Consider the following 20,119-nt stretch of genomic DNA (forward strand, 5'->3'; position numbering starts at 1 on the left):
TCATCAGGTTTCTGGCTAGTACATTTGTATGTTGTGTCAGTCTGTCTTCTTATTTCTGTGCGAAGTTAGTAATTTCTTCTTTTACTGTTGCAATTTCTAGATCGCGTCTAATATTATTATTTGCAACATACCATGGGGCATTTGTGATTATTAGAAGAACCTTCGACTGGAACCTCTCCAAGATTTCGATATTGGAGTTTGATGCAGTACCATAAAGTTGGATCCCGTAACTCCATATTGGCTTCAAAATTGCTTTGTAGACAAGTACTTTATTTTTCATCGAAAGTGATGATTTGTGACCAATCAGCCAGTAAAGATTGTGTAATTTGAGACCAAGTTGTTTACGCTTCATAAAAATGTGTGTTCTCCAGTTTAATCTTTGGTCCAGGTGCATTCCAAGGTATTTAACTATTGCTTGCTGTTTTAATTGGTGGTTGTTGATATATACAGGCGGGCAGTGACCTTTACGGTTTGTGAAGGTAATATGAACCGACTTTGTTTCATTTGTTTGAAAATGCCACCGTTTTAACCAAGTTTGCATTTTGTTGAGGCTGGCTTGCAGAAGTTGAAAAGCTATCCGTGGGTCCTGATGTACTGACATCACTGCTGTGTCATCTGCATATGTAGCTGTTGTGCTTTGAAAGTTTTTTGGTAAGTCCGCTGTGTACAATAGGTATAACACTGGCCCCAGAACACTGCCCTGTGGAACTCCGGATCCAACTGGAAATAGAGACGTGCGCTCATCTCTATGTTGAAAAAAAGTAACGGTTATGGAGGTAGGATTTTAAAATTAGGAAGGAGTGAGAGGAAGCATTTTTTTTTAATTTGTATAGAAGGCCTGTGTGCCAGACTTTATCGAATGCTTGCGAGATGTCTAGAAAGGCGGCAGTGCAGTGCATTTTGTCTTCCAATGCTCGATTAACAGTTCTGCATATCCGATGAACCTGTTCTATGGTTGCGTGTTGGGATCTGAATCCAAACTGGTATGCAGGGATTAGTTCTCGATCTGATAGGAGTGGTTGAATTCTTGAGAGTATCAGTTTTTCTAGGATCTTTGACACTATCGGCAGTAAGCTTATGGGTCGATATGATTTGACATCTTCCAAAGGCTTACCTGGTTTGGGAATTAGTATAATTTTTGCGACTTTCCAGAGGAGAGAGAAATATGCTGTTTTTAATACTACATTGAATAATTCAGTGAGGTACACAATTCCTTTCCTGGGTAGTTGTTTAATAATTTTACTGGTTATAAGATCGCAGCCTGGGGACTATCACTATCTAATGAAATATTTTTTCTTCGGATCCGTTTTAGCCCCTTTTAATGTTATTTGAAGAACTTTTTCTCGGGCATCCTTTTGTATTTCTTGCATTGGTAGTCGCTCAATTGCTATAGTCAATTCTCTGTTTTTGACGATTTGTTTTAGTTGGCTAAGAAACCAGTGCCTACTTTGTGGTCTGTAGAATCAATACTATAAAATATTATGTGATCTTCGTTTTAGAGTCTTGATCCATCAAATTTCTTGAATAAATGTTACTTCTCTTTTGTATATTATTATGTTCACTGAGCAAAATTTTAGAGAGCTCCTGATTTCGTATAAAGATCGGATGTTCCATGTGGCAATCCTTGTTTTTACAGAATAGATTTGTTAGTTTGACGCTCATATCTCAACCTAACGGGAACTAGGCACTATTTTGTTATAGTTGCATTACTTTAACCAAGGGTGACCAGCTTTAAGGCGCTGGAAACCTGCCTTTACCTGTCCCATCGTGGGTAGGATTTATTAGTATCACCAACATATGTCGATTAGGATATTGTATGACATTTATTGGCAGCTCCTACCTGACATACTAACTGCCAGCAATAGCTAAACTATCAACTAAGCGATTATTCTCCTCTATAATATTATCAGGCTGGGGTCTAGCAATGGTAAAGATCTTCTTCTTGTAGTACCTATCCGTTTCCGATGTTGGCGACCTTCATGACAATCTGTAGGTACTTTGCACACTGCTACTCTGAAAAGATTTGTGATTGTTGCGTTGAACCACGTACGTAGATTTTTCAGCCAGGAAATCCTTCGCCTTTCTGGTCCCCGCTTTCCTTCTACTTTTCCCTGCAAGATTAGTTGCAGCAGTCCATATCTTTCACTGTTCCTCATGATGTAACCGAGGTATTCAATTTTGGCTGTTTTTATTGTGGTTAACAGCTCTTTTCCCTTTATTTTTTTGCTAGTAAATATAAGAATGCTAAAAAGGGAAATGAATGTAAAGATAAGAATGGTAAAGATAAGAATCTTTATTAAGAAAAAGCTAATATTATTGCTGGTCCTTCTAAATCTTTTATATTTTATAATATATTAATTATTGTTCATACATATTACCGTTTCTAAAATTTTTCAGATAATAGATTTACTCCTTTCAGTTCATTTAATCAATGATTTATCATTTATCATCATATATGTAACTTAACTTCTTCTTTCGCCCTTTAATTCGTCCAATTTTGAACTAGGCTTCCCCCAGTTTCCTCCATTCGCTTCAGTTTTGTGCTTTATGTTTCCAGTGTGTTCATGCTGTCTTTCTAATGTCATCTCCCCATCTCATCTGGGGTCGTTCTCTTGTTCTCTTTCCTGTCAGAGTCTCCATTGATGTATCGTGAAATTCTACCTACTGTCCGTTTGTCTGGCGTTATGACCTGCGAAACTCTATTTTACACTGGCTAACTCTGGTTTTATTTCTTATTCAGTTGTTTTACTTTTCGTCTTTTAATTTTATCCCTAACATTGCTCTCTCCATGGCTCTTTGTTTCTTTATTATTTTATCCATATTTGCTTTGGTCAAGGTCCATGTTTTGCATGCGTATATGAGAATTGGGAGTACGCACTGGTCAAACACTATTGTTTTTAAATATTGTTGTACTTATTCTTATCTTAACTTACTGCTTGGTTTTTTAGAGATCAAATTCGTTGATACACTGGACTTTGGACACTGCCGAGCAATCGGCTCAGTCAGTGTACGAAGCTGCTTCACCGGCAATGATTCTACTAAAAGGACCTTTGTCGTCTCTAGATCAAATTGTTTGCAAAAGTCTAGATATTGTTGAACAAACTGTACCTTCTATCAATTTACCGCCAGAAATGGTAAGTGATTTTTATATTTTTATTTTATTATTTTTATATTTATGATTAAAATCAATTTAGATAGGAAATACATCAAATTACTAAAAAACTTATACTGGAACCAAAACGCCAGAGTTAGGATCGAAAGTTCCACGTCCGCAGAAGAAGAAATTGGGATGCGAGTTAGACAAGGATGTGTTCCACCATTGCTGTTTAATATGTACGCCAAGTTTCTATTATTTAAAGAGGCACTGGAAGATTTCATGAATGGAGTTAAGGTGAATGGCATAAAGAATATCAGCAGCATCAGATACGTCGATAATACAGACCAATTCGTTCTGTGAGCAATTTGGTATGAAAATTTGTTAAAAAAAAGTCAAAATCCTGGGTCTGGTCCACTTCTTCTTTCGAATGAAGAAGTGCTGCATAGAATAGGCAAGGAACGAAAACTTTTCAACACAGAGAAAGTTAGAAAAACATCCTACCTAGGCCTCATGAGAAATAATAATGAGAAATAAATAACCAATATGCTCAACTAATAGTTAAAGGGAAGATCGAGATAAAGAGATGACTAGAAAGGAAAGGACTATCATGGCTAAGAGATATCCGACAATGGACAGGGCTAAATTTCTAACAGCTAATAAGAACAGCTGAAGACAGAGAAGAGTTTGCAATTTCCATTGAGGAGAGAAACTTTGAAAAAAGAAGTATTGACAGCTTCGAATCAAAGTTCCCATGTGATGTCACGCATTAACGGTTACATGCGCAAGAACACACCGATTTTACATCTGCAAAAAAGCAATTCTAATATATTGTGGATATATATTGTGGGTGCATGGACAAACAGCTAATTAGGTAGGTATTTGAATTAGACGTAGATGATTTGTGGGTACATGAGGAAAAGTGTTGTGAAAAATCTATGGAAGATCATAGACTTGGCATAGCATGGTAGCACTGTCTTGCCTAATTTCCGTTTCCAACTAAGCATTTCTTTTGCAATAAGAAAGGTGTCCCCAGTCGCAGACTCTGTCCCTAAAACTTACTCTTACTATTAGCATACATACAATTTTGATGGGTAGTTCTTTTAAGACGACAGACTCAGTAAAACACAGGTTAAAACAAAATACGTATATTCAATGTAATTATGTAAAGGTCAAAAAGAAATAAAAATAAAATACGATTCAATTTGTCGCCGCGAAGTCCCCCCCCCCCCCCCCCGGATAGACATATGTAAAAGAAAAGCAAAATTAATAACAATCCGAAATATTTTTACACCTCAGTGAAAGTTGCAAAACAGTCACGCGATTAAAATACATAAATTTATCGGGAGATCGCTCACTTCGCTTTCTACCGTTTAATTACGAGCCGCAAATCACTTCAACACGGTACACCTTGCTGCTCAAGTTGGCCTGCCTCGCTCACCTCGCTTGGCTGGTAGTGGAGCCCAGAGCTGTCTAGTATTGGTGCGTGTTCGTGGCGTATCATTACAAAATCATCAGAAAATGTGCATAATTTAGTTAATAATAAATAGTAAGTTCTTGATAAATACAAAAAGTAGATAAATCGCTGTATTAAATCCATAATTACCATCCTAAGCCAACACTTAATAATAATTCCCCATTCTCAACCCATTCCTTTAGAAATACAGATATTCTTGGACGATGAAAACGAAAATAACTCTCTCTCTCTCTCTCTCTCTCTCTCTCTCTCTCTCTCTCTCTCTCTCTCTTTGGTTTTGACTCTCATAAAGAAAACACGATTTGTTCTTAGCTCTTAATGATAACCACTAATTACCACATGGAAAAAGACGGCGAATCTCTCTTGAATCCCGCAGGCAACCTCTCTTCTTCTGATTCCTGGAAAGAAAAGACGCTTTTTTCGCTCTTCTATCCTCTCTCACTAGCTAAAAAGCAGTACCGTGATGCAGTGGTAAGTATCGCAAAGCTCTCTGATTCCGCCTCTCGTAATAAACAAACGCTTTTTCCTACTTTTGAACTAGTTGTGACGTGTACACGTGTATCCGTGAAAGACAGACAGACAAGATAAACCACTGCGTATGAAACCTGCCTATGTGACGACTACCGATGCGCGAGTGAAATAACAGTCACATTGGTAAACCTTCTTTTAATCCTGATTATGCTAGTGTCTGTTCTTCTAAAGGAGCCTATCTTCTGGAGATGTTGGCTACCACATTGACCCATCTTATTCTATTTACAGCAGCTCGAAATAGATCAGTTGACGTTAGACCAGTTCACTTCCTAAGATTGGCCAGCCAGGATATACGTCTACGTCCAGGGCCTCTCCTGTCCTCAATCTTGCCTTGTAGAATCATCTGTAGCAGTCGGTATTTATCGTTACGCATAATGTGGCCGAAGTAAGCCAATTTTCTGTTCTTTACGGTGTTATTTATTTTTTTATCTTTTCTTAGCCTCTGGAGACTAGTTATATTAGTTGTGTGGTGTATATATGAGACCCTCAGCATACGTCGGTAGCACCACATTTCAAACGCCTCTAACCGTTTTATGACATCTTCTGTCAGACTCCAGCTTTCAACTCCATACCTAGAGGACACCAAAGACGTAACATCTAAGAATTATTATGCGTACCTATATTGATACTTAAAGACAAGTTGCACAGAATCTTCCTAAGAATGTTAAAAGAGCTTCTGGCTTTTTCAATACGAGTTTTTATTTCGTAGCTATGATCCCAAGTATCCTTAATGCTGCAGCCCAGATAGCATATTTTCTGTACTCTCTCTAGGGGTGTATTGTTTACGGTAATTTGGGAGTTTATGTTGGTGTTTTTACTAATAATCATTATTTGTGTCCTCTTACAATTTAGTTTTAGGCCGTATTTGTTACATGCTTCTACAACATTACCCATGATCCTTTGGAGCCCCTGAGCACTATCTGCCAGCAATACTGTATCGTCTGCATATCTAATATTATTTATAAGTTGTCCATTTACTGCAATACCATCTTCTGATTCGTCCAAGGCCTCTCTAAATATGTTTTCAGAGTATATGTTAAATAATGCTGGTGACAGTATGCAACCCTGTCTGACTCCTTTTTCGACTGTGAAGATTTCGGACAGTTCATTTTCAAATCGAACTGTTGCTTTTTGTTGGAGATATAAGTTTGAGACGAGTCTTACATCCTTACTAGTCTGTATAACGTTTAATTACCTCTCCTAATTCATTTGAACCACACCTATATTACCTAGATACAGTTCTTAAACTGCAATTCTTATGCATGTGCATATGCCTTAATTGTACAGATATATGTATATCTGTAGGAATTGTTAGCGAGTACCCGATGTTTTGCCGGTTATTTTTATGCAAATTATTATCAAAATGACTAATTTACAAATGCAATGTGATTAATAGAAAATATCGTTAAGTACATGGTTTCGCACTTTGCAACACAATTATTATATACCCGTTTGAAACTTTGTGCGATAATCGATATGTAAATAAAGAGTTTAGTAGATATATAAAAATGTAATGTCTACTTATTATACTTTTGAAAGTGAATAGAAATGATTTCTCAGGTAGGTAATATAATGTTTTCGATTATTTTTTCTCCATATTTACTCTCATTTTATTTTGTATATTTTACTAATTTAAGGTACCTAGTGTAAAAAAAACTAGATTGGGTACACTAATAGTGTAGATTTCTGTAAAATTTATTTTTCTACTGATAATAATTATCCTTTTTCTATTATTAGGAATTATTTGCTATATTATATATGTCCAATTTCACAGAAAATATGATCCACTTTTTGGTGAACTAAAACGTTGATTTTGAATTTTGACGGAACTCTTGGAACCTAATTTTTTTATTCTTTACTACCTAAATCTGGAGGAAAAATATTGCTGCCGCCCGGAAAGAGGGTACCTAATCATGTATTTTTGCAAAACTTCAAAAATTTAATGAGCGAAATAATATGTAGTAATTTTGGAGTGTAAAAATAGCATGACCTAAAATCACTATAGAATTTGTTCAAAAGCACCTACAAACCTTTAAAAATAAAAACAAGAATAAAGCAGTTTGTGTATACCTACTTTTAAAATATTGCTTGTGTTGTTCTCTCCATTTTCAATCTACAGGGAGAGGTTTAAGTATGGCACGCTTCAAATATCTCGGAAACGGCCTCCACCATTTTTATAGATTTTGGTGTAAGAGTCTTGTGACACGGCTGATATTATGGTGGTATTTAAATTGTTGTCAGATCTTTCGTTTTCCTGGAAATCTAATGAATTTTCTTATTTCAAATAATTTGTATTTCACTTGATAAAAAGACAAATTCCAATTATATCACTTTTCTAACTTTTAGATTTACTGGAACACGAAACAGTACGTTCAAGAAGTCGGAACGAAGATAGCTCAGCCTGTTTTAAAGAGAGCCGATTCAGTGAAGCAGATTGGAAACAGTGTATTATCCAGCAAATACACTGCCATAGCTGCTGATACTTTGGACGGCGCTTTAGTTGTAGCTGAGAAGTACGTCGATAAATATTTGCCGGCTCAGGATGATCAAGCTTCAGAAGGTATAACCATTTGTAATATTTTATTTAATTTATTGTTCGTATTTTAACCATGGGCGCTTGTAGTTCTTGATGTGCCTATCCGTGACGAATGCTGGCGATCATCATGGCAATCTTTATCCTGTGTGCAGCAACGCAGAGAAGCTACACAGATGTTGTGTTGAACCAGGTTCTGAAGTTCTTTAACCAGGACGTTCTTCTTCTTGCTGGACCTCGCTTTAAAATATTTTCCCTTGCAGGATGGCTTGTAGGAGGGAATATCGTGACCCGTCAAAATAGCCCGGTCAAAACAGCCCCGTCAAAATAGCCCAAACACAAAATAGCCTCGACAAAATAGCCCGCAAACAAAATAGCCCCGACAAAATAGATCGCACACAAAATAGCCTCGGTCAAAACAGCACCGGCTAAAATAGCCCCGGCTAAAACAGCCTCTTATAAACAATTACATAATTATTTATACAAGGTGTCCAAAAACTTTTTTTTAATTTAAATTATTTGACAAAAAGGAAGAATGTATTTAATTTATTTAATTTAAAATGCATTTTACTGTTGCCCGAAAACAAAAAAATGTTTATATCATAAATAAACATTGATTTTCGCTTAACTTAAATGTTCAAACTTCCAAGAGGCAGGGAGGCAGGACTCGAGTTCTCTGAAAAGACCATTCTTATTAATGTGGTTAAGATAAACATCTGAATAGAGGATAATTACCATTTCCGAAAAAATGTATTTTTAAGGAATTATTTCATGATGAATTCTGAAGGGAGCTTTTTTGTCGGGGCTATTTTGTCGGGGAAATTTTGTCGGGGCTATTTTGTCGGCAGGCTATTATTCCGCGGCTATTTTGTCGGAGCTATTTTGTGTGCGGGATATTAGGTCGGGGCCATTTTGTCGGAGCTTTTTTGACGGGGCTATTTTGACGGGGTACCAGGGAATATCTGGATTTATTTTGCATAATGTGTCCGAAGTATTGTAACTTTCGAGATTTTATGGTGGTCTGCACCTCTAGGTTCTTCTTCATTCTTCTGAGGACCTCCTCATTTGTGACTCGGTCAGTCACAAGCATTCTAAGTATTCTCCGATGTTGTCACATCTCAAATGCTTCCTATTTTCTGCACGTATCTCCATTCAAGGTCCACGATTCAACACCATAAAAAGACAGAAAAGACGTAGCATCGCAGCATTCTTTCTTTTGTGCCAAGAGATAGGTTGTGGCTCTTTTGAAGAAGGCCCCCATCCGGTTGAAGTTGTATCTAGATTTTCTGACGCACGCTCTTATCTTTTAGTTGTTGGTCTATCATCATCAACATCATCAATCAGCCCTATTCATCTACTGCTGGATATAGGCCTCCCCTATTTCCGTCCACTGTCTTCTGTCCTGGGCGCTTTGAATACAATTTGTGGTCATTCTTGTTATATCGTCCGTCCATTGCGTGGGTGGTCTTCCTCTACTTTTCTTACCCAGGCAACCAAATAACGTTTACAAAACGTTGGAAAATCGTCATAATTATCACCAAACCACGCCAGTTTATCACGTTTTTTCGACGTCGAAAGTCACGTGAATATGTCCCACCACAATTGACGTCATTTTTATCACCTTTTAAATACATGATATCAAAGTATACCTATAAGTATAGAATTTTCACTTTTTATATGTACTTACTGTGTCAAGATTGAAACAACAGGTAAACTAATAAATAATTTATTGTTAATTTAATTAAACTCGATAACACATCATTAGTTCATTAACAGAAAATAAACACCAAAACAAATTAAAACATAACCTCAAACAGTTTTCAAGAAGAATTATTGTATTAAACTTACTCACTTGAGAAAAACTAATGAAAATCTCTTAATTGGCACGTTTCTTCAACTAAATATCTAAATGAAAATTCTTATTTTACCACACAAAGCACCTAAACAATAAATGAAACACTTCTTATGGAAATTGTTTGGAGTCATAAGCATTTTGCCTTAATATAATGCTTAATCATAAGTCTTTAAGCTCCTCCCAATTTTGTGACGTTAGACTCTCAGACTTAGGCTGCCTGAAATGAAAACGTGTTTTTAGGCGTATTTTAACGTCAATAATCTTACGTATTTAAAATCACCTACAAAAGACGTTTATACGACGTAATGTTCTAACACGTATATATACATTCAACCAAATACTGACGTTTCCTCGACGTTCTTGACGTCACTTGGTTGCCTGGGTATCGATTTTTGGTCTCCACTCGAGCAACCTTTTTGTCCATCTCTTATCTGTCAGACGGGCCATATGACCAGCACAGTTCCATTTAAGTTTCGCCACCTGGCATACAACATATGTGCCTCCTATTCTCAATCGTAGTTCTTCGTTTGGCATATGGTCCCGCAATGACACACCAATCATCGACCTTTCCATCTTATATATATATATATCGGTTTTAAAACGTTCTCCTACGTCTTCCGATGCCTAGTCGCCATTCACTTCGGTCCATCCAAAGGTCTTCATCCAATTCTCTTTCTCTCATTTCTCGATTTATGCCTTCTCTCCAACTCAGGCGGGGTCTTCCTCTTTTTCGTCTACCATGAGGGGTCCACGTTAGGATTTGTTTCGGGAGTCGTTCTTCGGACATTCTTTGTACGTGTCCATACCATCTAAGCTGTTTGGTACTAATGTCATCTACTATTGTGTGTTTCACATTCATTATTTCCCTAATTCTGTTGTTGGTTACCCTTTCCAATCTTGATTTTCCTGCTGAGCGCCTCCAGAAATCCATTTCTGTTGCTTCAAGTTTTCTCTTGTATCTTTCTTTTATTTGCCATACTTCACTGCTGTAAGTGATTATACTCTTAACAATTGTATTGTATATTCTATGTTTGTTGTTGTTTGATATTGACTGGTCCCAGAGGATGCTATTGAGAAGGGTAATTGCTTTTCTTCCCTGGTTGTTTCTTTCTTCTATCATCCGGTCTACGCTTCCTTCTTGTGTGATGGTCATACCAAGGTATTTATATGCGTCGCAATGTTTAATAATTTCGCCATTCCCCAGTGTAAGGTCCTGCTGTGTCCCACCGATACACATATATTCAGTCTTCTTTATGTTTATTTCCAAACCACCTTTTTTGTACTCCTCTATTAATTTCCTTGTCATATATTCTATATCATCGTAGTCTTGCGCTAGTACAAGTTGGTCGTCTGCAAATGACAAAGTGTATATTGTATTGTTGCTGATCGGTAATCCCATGTTTTTGCATTTGCGTTTCCAAAGTTTTAGAGTTTGTTCGAGGTAGATCTTAAATAATGTCGGTGAAAGGCAGCACCCTTGTTTTAGGCCTTTGCTAATTTGGAATCCTCTCGATAGCCTGCTTCCAACTTTCACCCTTGATGCAGTTTTGGTATACAATTGTTTCGTCGCTGTTATTAAATTTGCGCTTATATTGGTTTTCTCTAATGCTTCCCATAGTTTGTTTTGTGGGATGCTATCATACGCTTTTCTTAAGTCCACATATAACAGATGCACCTCCTGGTTGACGGCCAGTTTCTTCTCAATAATCTGTGTAATACAAAACAGATGGTCAACCGTTGATCTCCCTGCCCTGAATCCTGCCTGTTCTTCAGCTTCTATATCTTTATATTCGTTTTCGATTTTATTTTTAATCAGTTTTCCGTATATTCGGCTGATCGAGTTCGTTACAGCGATGCCTCTGTAGTTGTCACATTGATCCCGTCTGCCTTTTTTATGTATGGTGGATATCCATGATGTCTTCCATTCTTCTGGGATTTCCGCTCCGTTGATGCATCTTTGAAAGAGTTTAGCCAGGTTTTCATATAATTTTGTTGTGCCATATTTTATTAGTTCAGCTGGTATGTTCCCTGGTCCTGGTGCTTTGTTATTTTTTAAAAACTTACATACTTCTTCTACTTCTTTTGTTGTTACCCGTAATGGTGAGGCTAAGATATTTACATTGCTGGTATCACTGTTATTTAAAAATTCCGCTCTGTCCTCATTTAGGAGTTTTTCAAAATATTCGTCCCATTGATCCGGTGTGATTGCTGATATTATATCTCTTTTCTTTTCCTGTCGTAGCGATTTTAATACTTTCCAACTTTCTGTACTTCTCCGTCCTCCTAAATGTGTGTTAATCATGTTACACTTTTGCTCCCAAGCCTCATTCTTCTTTTGGCATATCATTTTTCGCACTTTAGCTTGGACCCTCTTGTATTCTACCTTATCGGCGTCGGTCCTTGTGTTCAGAAATTTTTTATACTTCTCTCTTTTATTTTTAATCTCTTGTTCTATTTCTTCGTCCCACCAATACGGAGTTTTTCTGTGGTTTTTTATTTGGAGTCCGAGGGCCTCTGTTGCTGCTTCCTGAAGACATGTTTTTATATAATGCAAATGCTCTTCATTGCTGGTAAATTGCATGGTTTCTAACTTTTTATCTAATCTACTCCTGTATAAATCCCTCACGCTTTCTTGTTCTAAGCTGTTTAGGTTGTATTTCTTTTCTGTTAATTTTTCTATTTCCGCTGCAGCTTCTTTTAAATCTCTTGCTCTATCTATTCCTATTGTGAGCTTTGTTTTTAATAGATGGTGGTCACTGCCGCAAGTGGCTCCTCTATATACCCGCACATCCTGTACAATCAATTTAGTCTTTTGTCTTATGATTGTATAGTCTATGATTGATTTCAGCCCTCGGGTATTTTGTGTCCATGTATATTTATGGATATCTCGGTGTTAGAAGAATCCGTTTGTGATTTTCATATCATTTTGTTCGCATAAGGCTATTAGCCTAGTACCATTGTCATTTATAGCTTCTTCACCATATTGGCCTATGACTTTATTGTGCTGTTTCTTGCCTGTTCTACTGTTTAGGTCCCCCAAGATTATAATTTCACCTTTCCATCTTACGTTTAGCAATTCTTATCTTTTTAGCAGATACGGAGATGTTGGTCCATTCTTCATTTATTATTGTGCCGAGGTAGTTGTAGTGCGTCACTCTCTCTACACTAAAAGGATTTGGTTGACGTAGAGTTGAGCTTCTGTTATTTTGCTATTGAGCAAATTAAAACATTACTTACTTTTCGTGTCCGGAACACCAACAACTTTAAATTTTGTATTTCCAATGGTTGGCCACATAGATGGCCCTGTCATTTGCTATAATTCTTCTTCTGTGCAGGTCTCTCTCATCTCTGTGCATGATAGTAGATGCCGGCTGGTCTGAACGTCGCCACAGTCCACGGTTATTAGACTTTATTACGGTTGCCTTGTCCGACGGTGGTGGGGAGACTTATATTTTTGACTTTACGTCACAAGAGTTCACATTCCCATATTTTTAAATGATTTTCGATCATTGAATGTGTGTTATTGTGTATATATGTGTATTATTTGTGTTATTATGAAATAATAAGACAAATAGTACACATTTTATTTTATACCGGGTGGTGAATCGTAAAAAGGGCCATAGGAAACTCAATGTAAAATTCTAAATTGTTGAATTCCTGCTTCCCTAATTATTTTACATCAAAAGTCTTGAGGAAATACTTGTAGAGAATTAAAATCTGTATTAAAATCAAAAGTTAAAATTGTTCTACGATTTAAATGCATTCCAAAATTTTTAAAAATATGATACATTTGCCACAACAGGTGTGCGTGTAAAAGTTAGGCCACACGTTACTATTTAACTGACAGTGCTCACACCATTGACTGAATAAAAAATCTTTATTATTAATACTTTCTCCGCAACTGAGGGTATCTTATCATTGTTTTTAAACAATAGATGATAAAATAAAAATATTGACAGTTCAAAAATGTGAACATTATTGCATTGTATGTGGTCTAAGTTTGGACTGAAAACTAAAATGTATTACATTTTTACAAAATTTTGGAATGTTTAATTACGTAGACCAATTTTAACAGTTGTTTTCAATACAGATTTCAATCCTCTACTAGTTTCTAATGTCTTTTGATGTAAAATAATTAGGGAAGCTGGAATTCAACAGTTTAGAATTTTACATTGAGTTAATGCAAAATTTTGACGCAAGTCAAAATTCTCAATGTGTTTTAATTGTATTCATTTTTTTCGAATCCTGAGAAAACTAAAAAATATTTTTGAAAAATTTAAACTCAGAATGAAAGACTACATTATTACCGAGGGCCGAAAGTCCCTGAAAACTTCTATAATGTTTATTTTAATAAGTTACAGGGCTGAAAATAAAAGAGAAGTGTGATATTTAAGTTCAAATATTTCATTCAATAGAAACTGCTTGTTTATTCTAACTGGCTTTCCGCCCTCGGCAATAATGTAATCTTTCATCCTGTGTTTAAATTTTTCTAAAATACTTGGTTTTCTCAGGATTCGAAAAAAATCATATTACGATTCAAATGACAGTACACTCTCGTGACGTAATCGCACCCTTAATGTTCATTGGTTAGTCGATTTAGGCAACCGTAGTAATGTCTAAGAACCGTGGCCACAGTCGCAGGTATCGTTCTCCTGGTATCCCCATTTTTCAGGTTACTAGCACAACGTGAAACGCCGGTTCTTAGTCTGTTTAGCGCTTTCCAAGTCGGATACGCTAAATTGTGTCCAGCAGTCATTTCCTCTGAGGGAGGAAAATGTGTCGCGGTAGCGGACGCTTGCCATAGGTGTATTCGGCGCGTCTCTGGCGCTTCGGGGATGGATCTTGATGTTTTCAGAAAGCTTTTACGAGATCTTAGTCTGCTTGGTTGAGTTTGGTGCTCATATAAGGGGTGTCTTCGGCCCGTCTCCTGCTTTTTTCGTTCTACCTCTGACGTGACCTTCCTCCTGATAGGTGGTGGAGCAATCCCAGATATGGGGTATACCTCTTCGATAGGTGTCAGTTTCAGGCAACTCGATATTATACGAACCGTTTCATTTAGAGCCACGTCGACGTTCTTTGCGTGAGCAGAGTTTGCCCATACTGGCGCTCCAAACTCCGCGGCCGAAAAACATAATGCTAAAGCAGAAGTGCGGAGAGTGTGTGGTTGTGTTCCCCATTTTGTATTAGTTAGCTTGCGGATGATATTATTTCTGGCACTTACTTTCTTCTTGACATCTTGACAGTGGTATCGGTAAGACAGAGTTCTATCCAGACGGACGCCAAGGTATTTTGATGTTTTTGTGGGATTAGGTTTCAGATGGTTTTTATCGTAGTATAGAGCCAAGTCTCCCAGGGCATCTGTCAGTTTCACTTCGACTTCATTTAAGGTTCTTCCCTGAGCTGCCACAGCTGTAGAATTAGCGTAAATAAATTGCCTGGTTAAACATAAATTAAAACATTGAACAACAATAATTAAAATGATAGGAACATGTAGTCCTAATTAGTGGGTGGTGACTTCCCAAAACAGCTTAGGAGGTCGCCACCATCCTTGTAGAGCCTACTTCAAATTTGATCAGTTGAGTATATCTAGATGATGAATATCTATTTATTTTAGAAGTTTCTGTTCCTGTTACTGAGGATGGTCCTAAAGGAAAAGCGATTAGCACAATTCATCACGCTGACAGGTTTTCAAGAAAGCTTAGAAGACGCTTGACTCAAAGAACAATCGCCGAAGTCAAAGCCCTAAAACACCAAAGTGCCGAAGCAGTACACGTTCTCACATATGTTCTAGAACTGGTAAGATTCGATCCATTCGCATAAAGGACACACATCTTATAGAAAACGTAATGTCACTCAAATTCAATGAAATTACAATCATTTCATATCATTGCGCCAACTCTGAATTTTGATTAATAATGGCGTAAATTGACATAAATAATTCTATAATCAAATGGGTACTTATGTACCTGAGCTAGAGAGAGATAAGATATTTTGTGAATCGGCACTTCATAAATCTTTCTGCAGGTATTAAGGCAGAGGCTTACTCATACCTTATAGATATTATAGTAGGTATAATTTGGTCAATTATACCAAAGTATATAGTTCATCTAATCGACTTAGCTCAAGCTGGATTAAGCTGTTTTCAATAGCGACTAGACTAATAGTATTTATGAATGGCGCTTTTATGGACTTCAAAATTCTGATTTCTATAAACTTTAATTTACGCCATTTTAATTACGCCTTTAATTTACGCTACTATTAATCAAAATTCAGAGTTGGCGAAATGATATTAAAGGATTATAATTTCATATTCAAATAAATTTTATTGTATTTGAGTGACATTACATTTTTCATAAGATATGTGCGGTGTCCTCTGAATAATTTTTAACTTCCTTTAGATTGCTACTGATCCTGTCCTGGCTTACCAAAAAGGAAAAGATTTGTGGGCTAGTTTGAGCCAAGACGAACCGGAGAACCAGGCAAGGCCAGAAAATCTCGAGCAGTTGATTGTACTCTTGACCAGGGAATCTGCCAGAAGAGTTGTTCATCTGATTAATTTCTCAAGCACCTTGATTAGCACACTTCCAAAGAGGATTTCATATTCCATCGGTGCTGTTGTCAACAAGTTCTTAGCTCTGACGGATTCTGCTGTCAAGGTAAGGGTACTTGTTTTTTTTTTTAAGTGTTGATAAAATAACTGCTTACTATAGCCAAGAAACTATAGTTATTTTTTTATTGATTATTAATCCGGCGGAATTATTTATAATTTATTGTATTATTTTCATTTTTATTTTCATTTCAAGTCCGGAAGATCGACTATTGATCAAAAATCTACTATTTGACGAATGTTTGAAAAGTATTGGGAATATAATCAGATTTTTATAGAATTCAAACAGACTTATCGTTCAATTAATCGCTCAATTAACAGAGCCTCTACTATGTGCTTATACGTATTTATTGTATATCAATTACGTTTCCGTAATCAAGTCTGAACCATCTTTTCTTTTCTTCTAGTTTATACTTTATTCACTTTTGTGGATATTAAAGGAAATAGTTCGCTATTAGAGGAGCGAAGGGGAGGCCTATGTCCAATATTGGATGTCGCAAGGCTAATAGATAGTTCGCTAAAATTATTATCACGGTGAATGACAGGACGTGAAGAGCAATTTTAGATTTCCCTTGTCGAGTATTTCACCACTCTGTTATGCTTTATTTTTCCAACTTAAAAAGCTCAGAGGATAAATAATTTCGAATTTTATTTCCTGACTTATTTGACTTTTGATTCATAGATGGTGCTAGTAGCATCTTTGGTAATTATTTTGATAATTACCCGGAAAGGATGAAAGGATTTGATTGCAGTTCAGTGCTTCTACCCAGGTGCTCCGATGAGGAAACGGCGGTTATTTCGAAATACGTATAAGCACATACATAGTAGAGGCTCATCTGTACCGTAATCAAATCTGAACCATCTTTTCTTTTCTTTTAGTTAAATACCTCTATTTAAAATATGAATTCTTATTAGTACAGTGGAACCTCGATAACTCGGATTAATCGGGACCACGGCCGATCCGGGTTATCTAAAATCCGGGTTAGCCGGAGAATATGGTAAAAATTAATAAAATACGGTATACTTACAGATAGACTCCGTTATAATTAAAATACGACTATACTATACTAAATTTACAATCAATATGCAGTAGAAATAAACAAACCAAGACACGTTAAATGCTACTAGAAGCACTCCCGAATCATAGTTTACAATGTACCGGGTGTCCCAATAAGAATGGCTCTCGGCCATATCTCAGGAACCGTTTATAGTAAAGCTTTGAAATAAAAAATTTTATAACAAAAGTTGCCTCAGGAAAAGCCTGGAAATTATTTTCATAATTGTGGGACCACCGCTAGAGGGCGTAATTGAATATCAAAAATTAAAAAATCTAAATTTTACGAAATTTTCCTAATGAAGGGGCACTGGAAATCCGATCGTCGTATTTTTCATAAAATTCTACGCATATTTGATTTGACAAGTTTAGGTCTACCTTTGGAAATAAGAGGTGGGGGTGAGTGGGAACCTTGTTATGAAAAACTGGCTGTGAGTCCGGTTCTGCTTAATCAAATTTTGCAAACTTGGTCTTGTTGAAGACAGATCTTTTTCGTCAATGTAAAAGTTATGATTTCGAACCAACTTACTGAGTAATATGCCAGCTAGAAGGCGTTATTTAATTTTTTTCAGAAATCTAGTGTTCCTTGGAAAATATTAAATACAAACATGCATTTTTAATACCATATTACAAAATTAGACAAAATTAGCAACAGAATAGCGAAAACCACATGTTAATACCTTTATTCTATCTCGAGATATCTTACAAAACGTGTAAATTTAAAAACATAGCTGTTACTGTCACCGGTAAACGAAATAATTCATTAAAAGTAGTGTGCTATGGAAACAACAAAGAAACATTTTCCAGCTGTCAACGTATATTAGGTCTTTTCAACGCTTCTCATTTGTTTCGAGCCTCGTTCATATCTCGTATATTAATATTATACACGGATTATACGGCATATGACAGAGGCTCGAAACAAATGAGAAGCGTTGAAAAGCCCTATTACAAAGAAATAAAAACAACTATTTAGTGATGACATAAACGTTCAAATTTTTGCCCATCATTTTCGTTGCAAACATTTACTCTTTCAAGAGTAGATTGAACAGCAGTCTCAATTTCTGCTCTCAATATGCTTTGAATGGCGTTTAGTATTCTCTGGATAATGTATTCTAGAGTAGTGTATGATGGGCAACAATTTGAATATTTAGGTCGTCACTAAGTAGTTCTTTTTGTTCTGTGTTATATTTAATTTTAATAGTATTGTTTCTCTTTATATTGTTGTTTTAATTAATTATATTTTTATACGTTGACATCTGGAAAATGTTATTTTGTTTTTTTTTTCACAGCACACTACTTTTCATTAACTTAGTTTACCGGTGATAGTAACAGTTATGTATAAAATTTACACGTTTCTCGAGATATCTTGAGATAGACAAAAGGTATCGACATGCGGTTTTCGCTATTCTCTTGCTAATTTAATCTAATTTTATAAAGTATGATTAAAAATGCATACTTGTATTTAATATTTTCCAAAGAAAACTAGATTTCTGAAAAAAATTAAATAACGCCTCCCAGCTGGCTTATTACTTATTAGGATGGTTCAATATTATCACGCTTACATTGAAGAAAAAGATCTGTCTTCAACAAGACCCAGTTTTCAAAATTTGATTTAGCAGAACCGGACTTACAGCCATTTTTTCATAACAAGGTTCCCACTCACCCCCACCTCTTATTTGCAAAGGTAGAGTTAAACTTGTTAAATCAAACATGCGCAGAATTTGATGAAGAATACAATAATCGGATTTCCAGTGCCCCTTCATTAGGAAAATTTTGTAAAATTTAGATTTTTTTATTTTTGATATTCAATTACGCCCTCTAGCGGTGGACCCACAATTATGAAAATAATTTCCAGGCTTTTCCTGAGGCAACTTTTGTTATAAAATTTTTTATTTCAAAGCTCTACTATAAACCGTTCCTGAGATATGGCCGAGAGCCATTCTTATTGGGACACCCGGTACATATATACATTGTAGATCCCAAATCATGATTTCCAAAGTTTATACATTTTAAATTAGGATTCGGGATTGCTTCTAGTAGCATTTAACGTGTCTTGGTTTGTTTGTTTCTCCTGCATCTTGATTGTAAATTTAGTATACACACAATACGGTCACAAAACGATGTTATGTTATTTAAGAATAGTGGAGACTAAGCAGACCATTGTTTAAAAAAGAAATTTTGAAATAGTCTTTTAGTCTTTTTTAAACAATGCTAAGACAGTTTGAAATAAATAAAGGAGTAACAGGTGCCTGTTGTTTCCGATAATCCGAGGCAATTGCCGGTCTGTGCCATGAGTCATTTTTACTATCGTATAGTTCAAATTACACAAATACCCATTATCTCTCAAATATTATATTACATACATTTTTTTTGTTAAAATGTTTATCTGATGAAAATCGATCTGGGTTAGCCGGACTTCCGGGTTATCGGGGGCCGACTTATCGGGGTTCCACTGTAGTTGGAACACACACTGTATTAAGTACACATCTAATATTTTACTCTAACTACAAAATTCTTAAACTTACAGCTTTTACTTCTGCTATTTCTAATGTTTAGTTATATTCTTCGCAAATCTTTTATTTTAGTCCGTTCTTTCACGGATTTTGCTCTGAATTTTAAAGAACCGCTTATATTGACATGAAATTTGGCATACGCATATCTTACACGTCAGAGAAAAAAAGTGATATTGTGCCGATGTGTGCTTTTGCCCTGGGGTGACTTTCACTCCCTCTTGGGGATGAAAAAATAGTCCGAAAAAAGTCCAAAATAAGTCCGGAAATGGATAAACTGACTAATTTTAAGTAACTTTTGTTCTACAGAGCTTTTTCACCAAGTCAACACTTTTCGAGTTATTTGCGAGTGAATATGTTTATTTTTCAACAAAATAACTAATTTTTTAGACGGTTTTTAGCAAATAACTCAAAAAGTAAGTATTTTGACGAAGAAAACGTTCTTAAAAATATAGCCT

General features: G+C 36.1%; 1 protein-coding gene across 3 annotated transcripts in view; it reads left to right on the plus strand.

The window, feature by feature from the left end:
- LOC114325121 (lipid storage droplets surface-binding protein 1) overlaps positions 1 to 20,119 on the plus strand; it is a 79,824-nt gene that overhangs the window by 46,152 nt on the left and 13,553 nt on the right. For all 3 annotated transcript variants that reach the window (XM_028273065.2, XM_028273062.2, XM_028273063.2), the window contains 4 exons: positions 2,949 to 3,134; positions 7,449 to 7,662; positions 15,105 to 15,286; positions 15,889 to 16,146. In XM_028273065.2, coding sequence (XP_028128866.2) covers positions 2,949 to 3,134; positions 7,449 to 7,662; positions 15,105 to 15,286; positions 15,889 to 16,146 — 840 coding nt within the window. The remainder of the gene's footprint in view (positions 1 to 2,948; positions 3,135 to 7,448; positions 7,663 to 15,104; positions 15,287 to 15,888; positions 16,147 to 20,119) is intronic.

The sequence above is a fragment of the Diabrotica virgifera genome, chromosome 5 (assembly GCF_917563875.1).
Source record: "Diabrotica virgifera virgifera chromosome 5, PGI_DIABVI_V3a".
In the NCBI taxonomy this organism is placed as follows: domain Eukaryota; kingdom Metazoa; phylum Arthropoda; class Insecta; order Coleoptera; family Chrysomelidae; genus Diabrotica; species Diabrotica virgifera.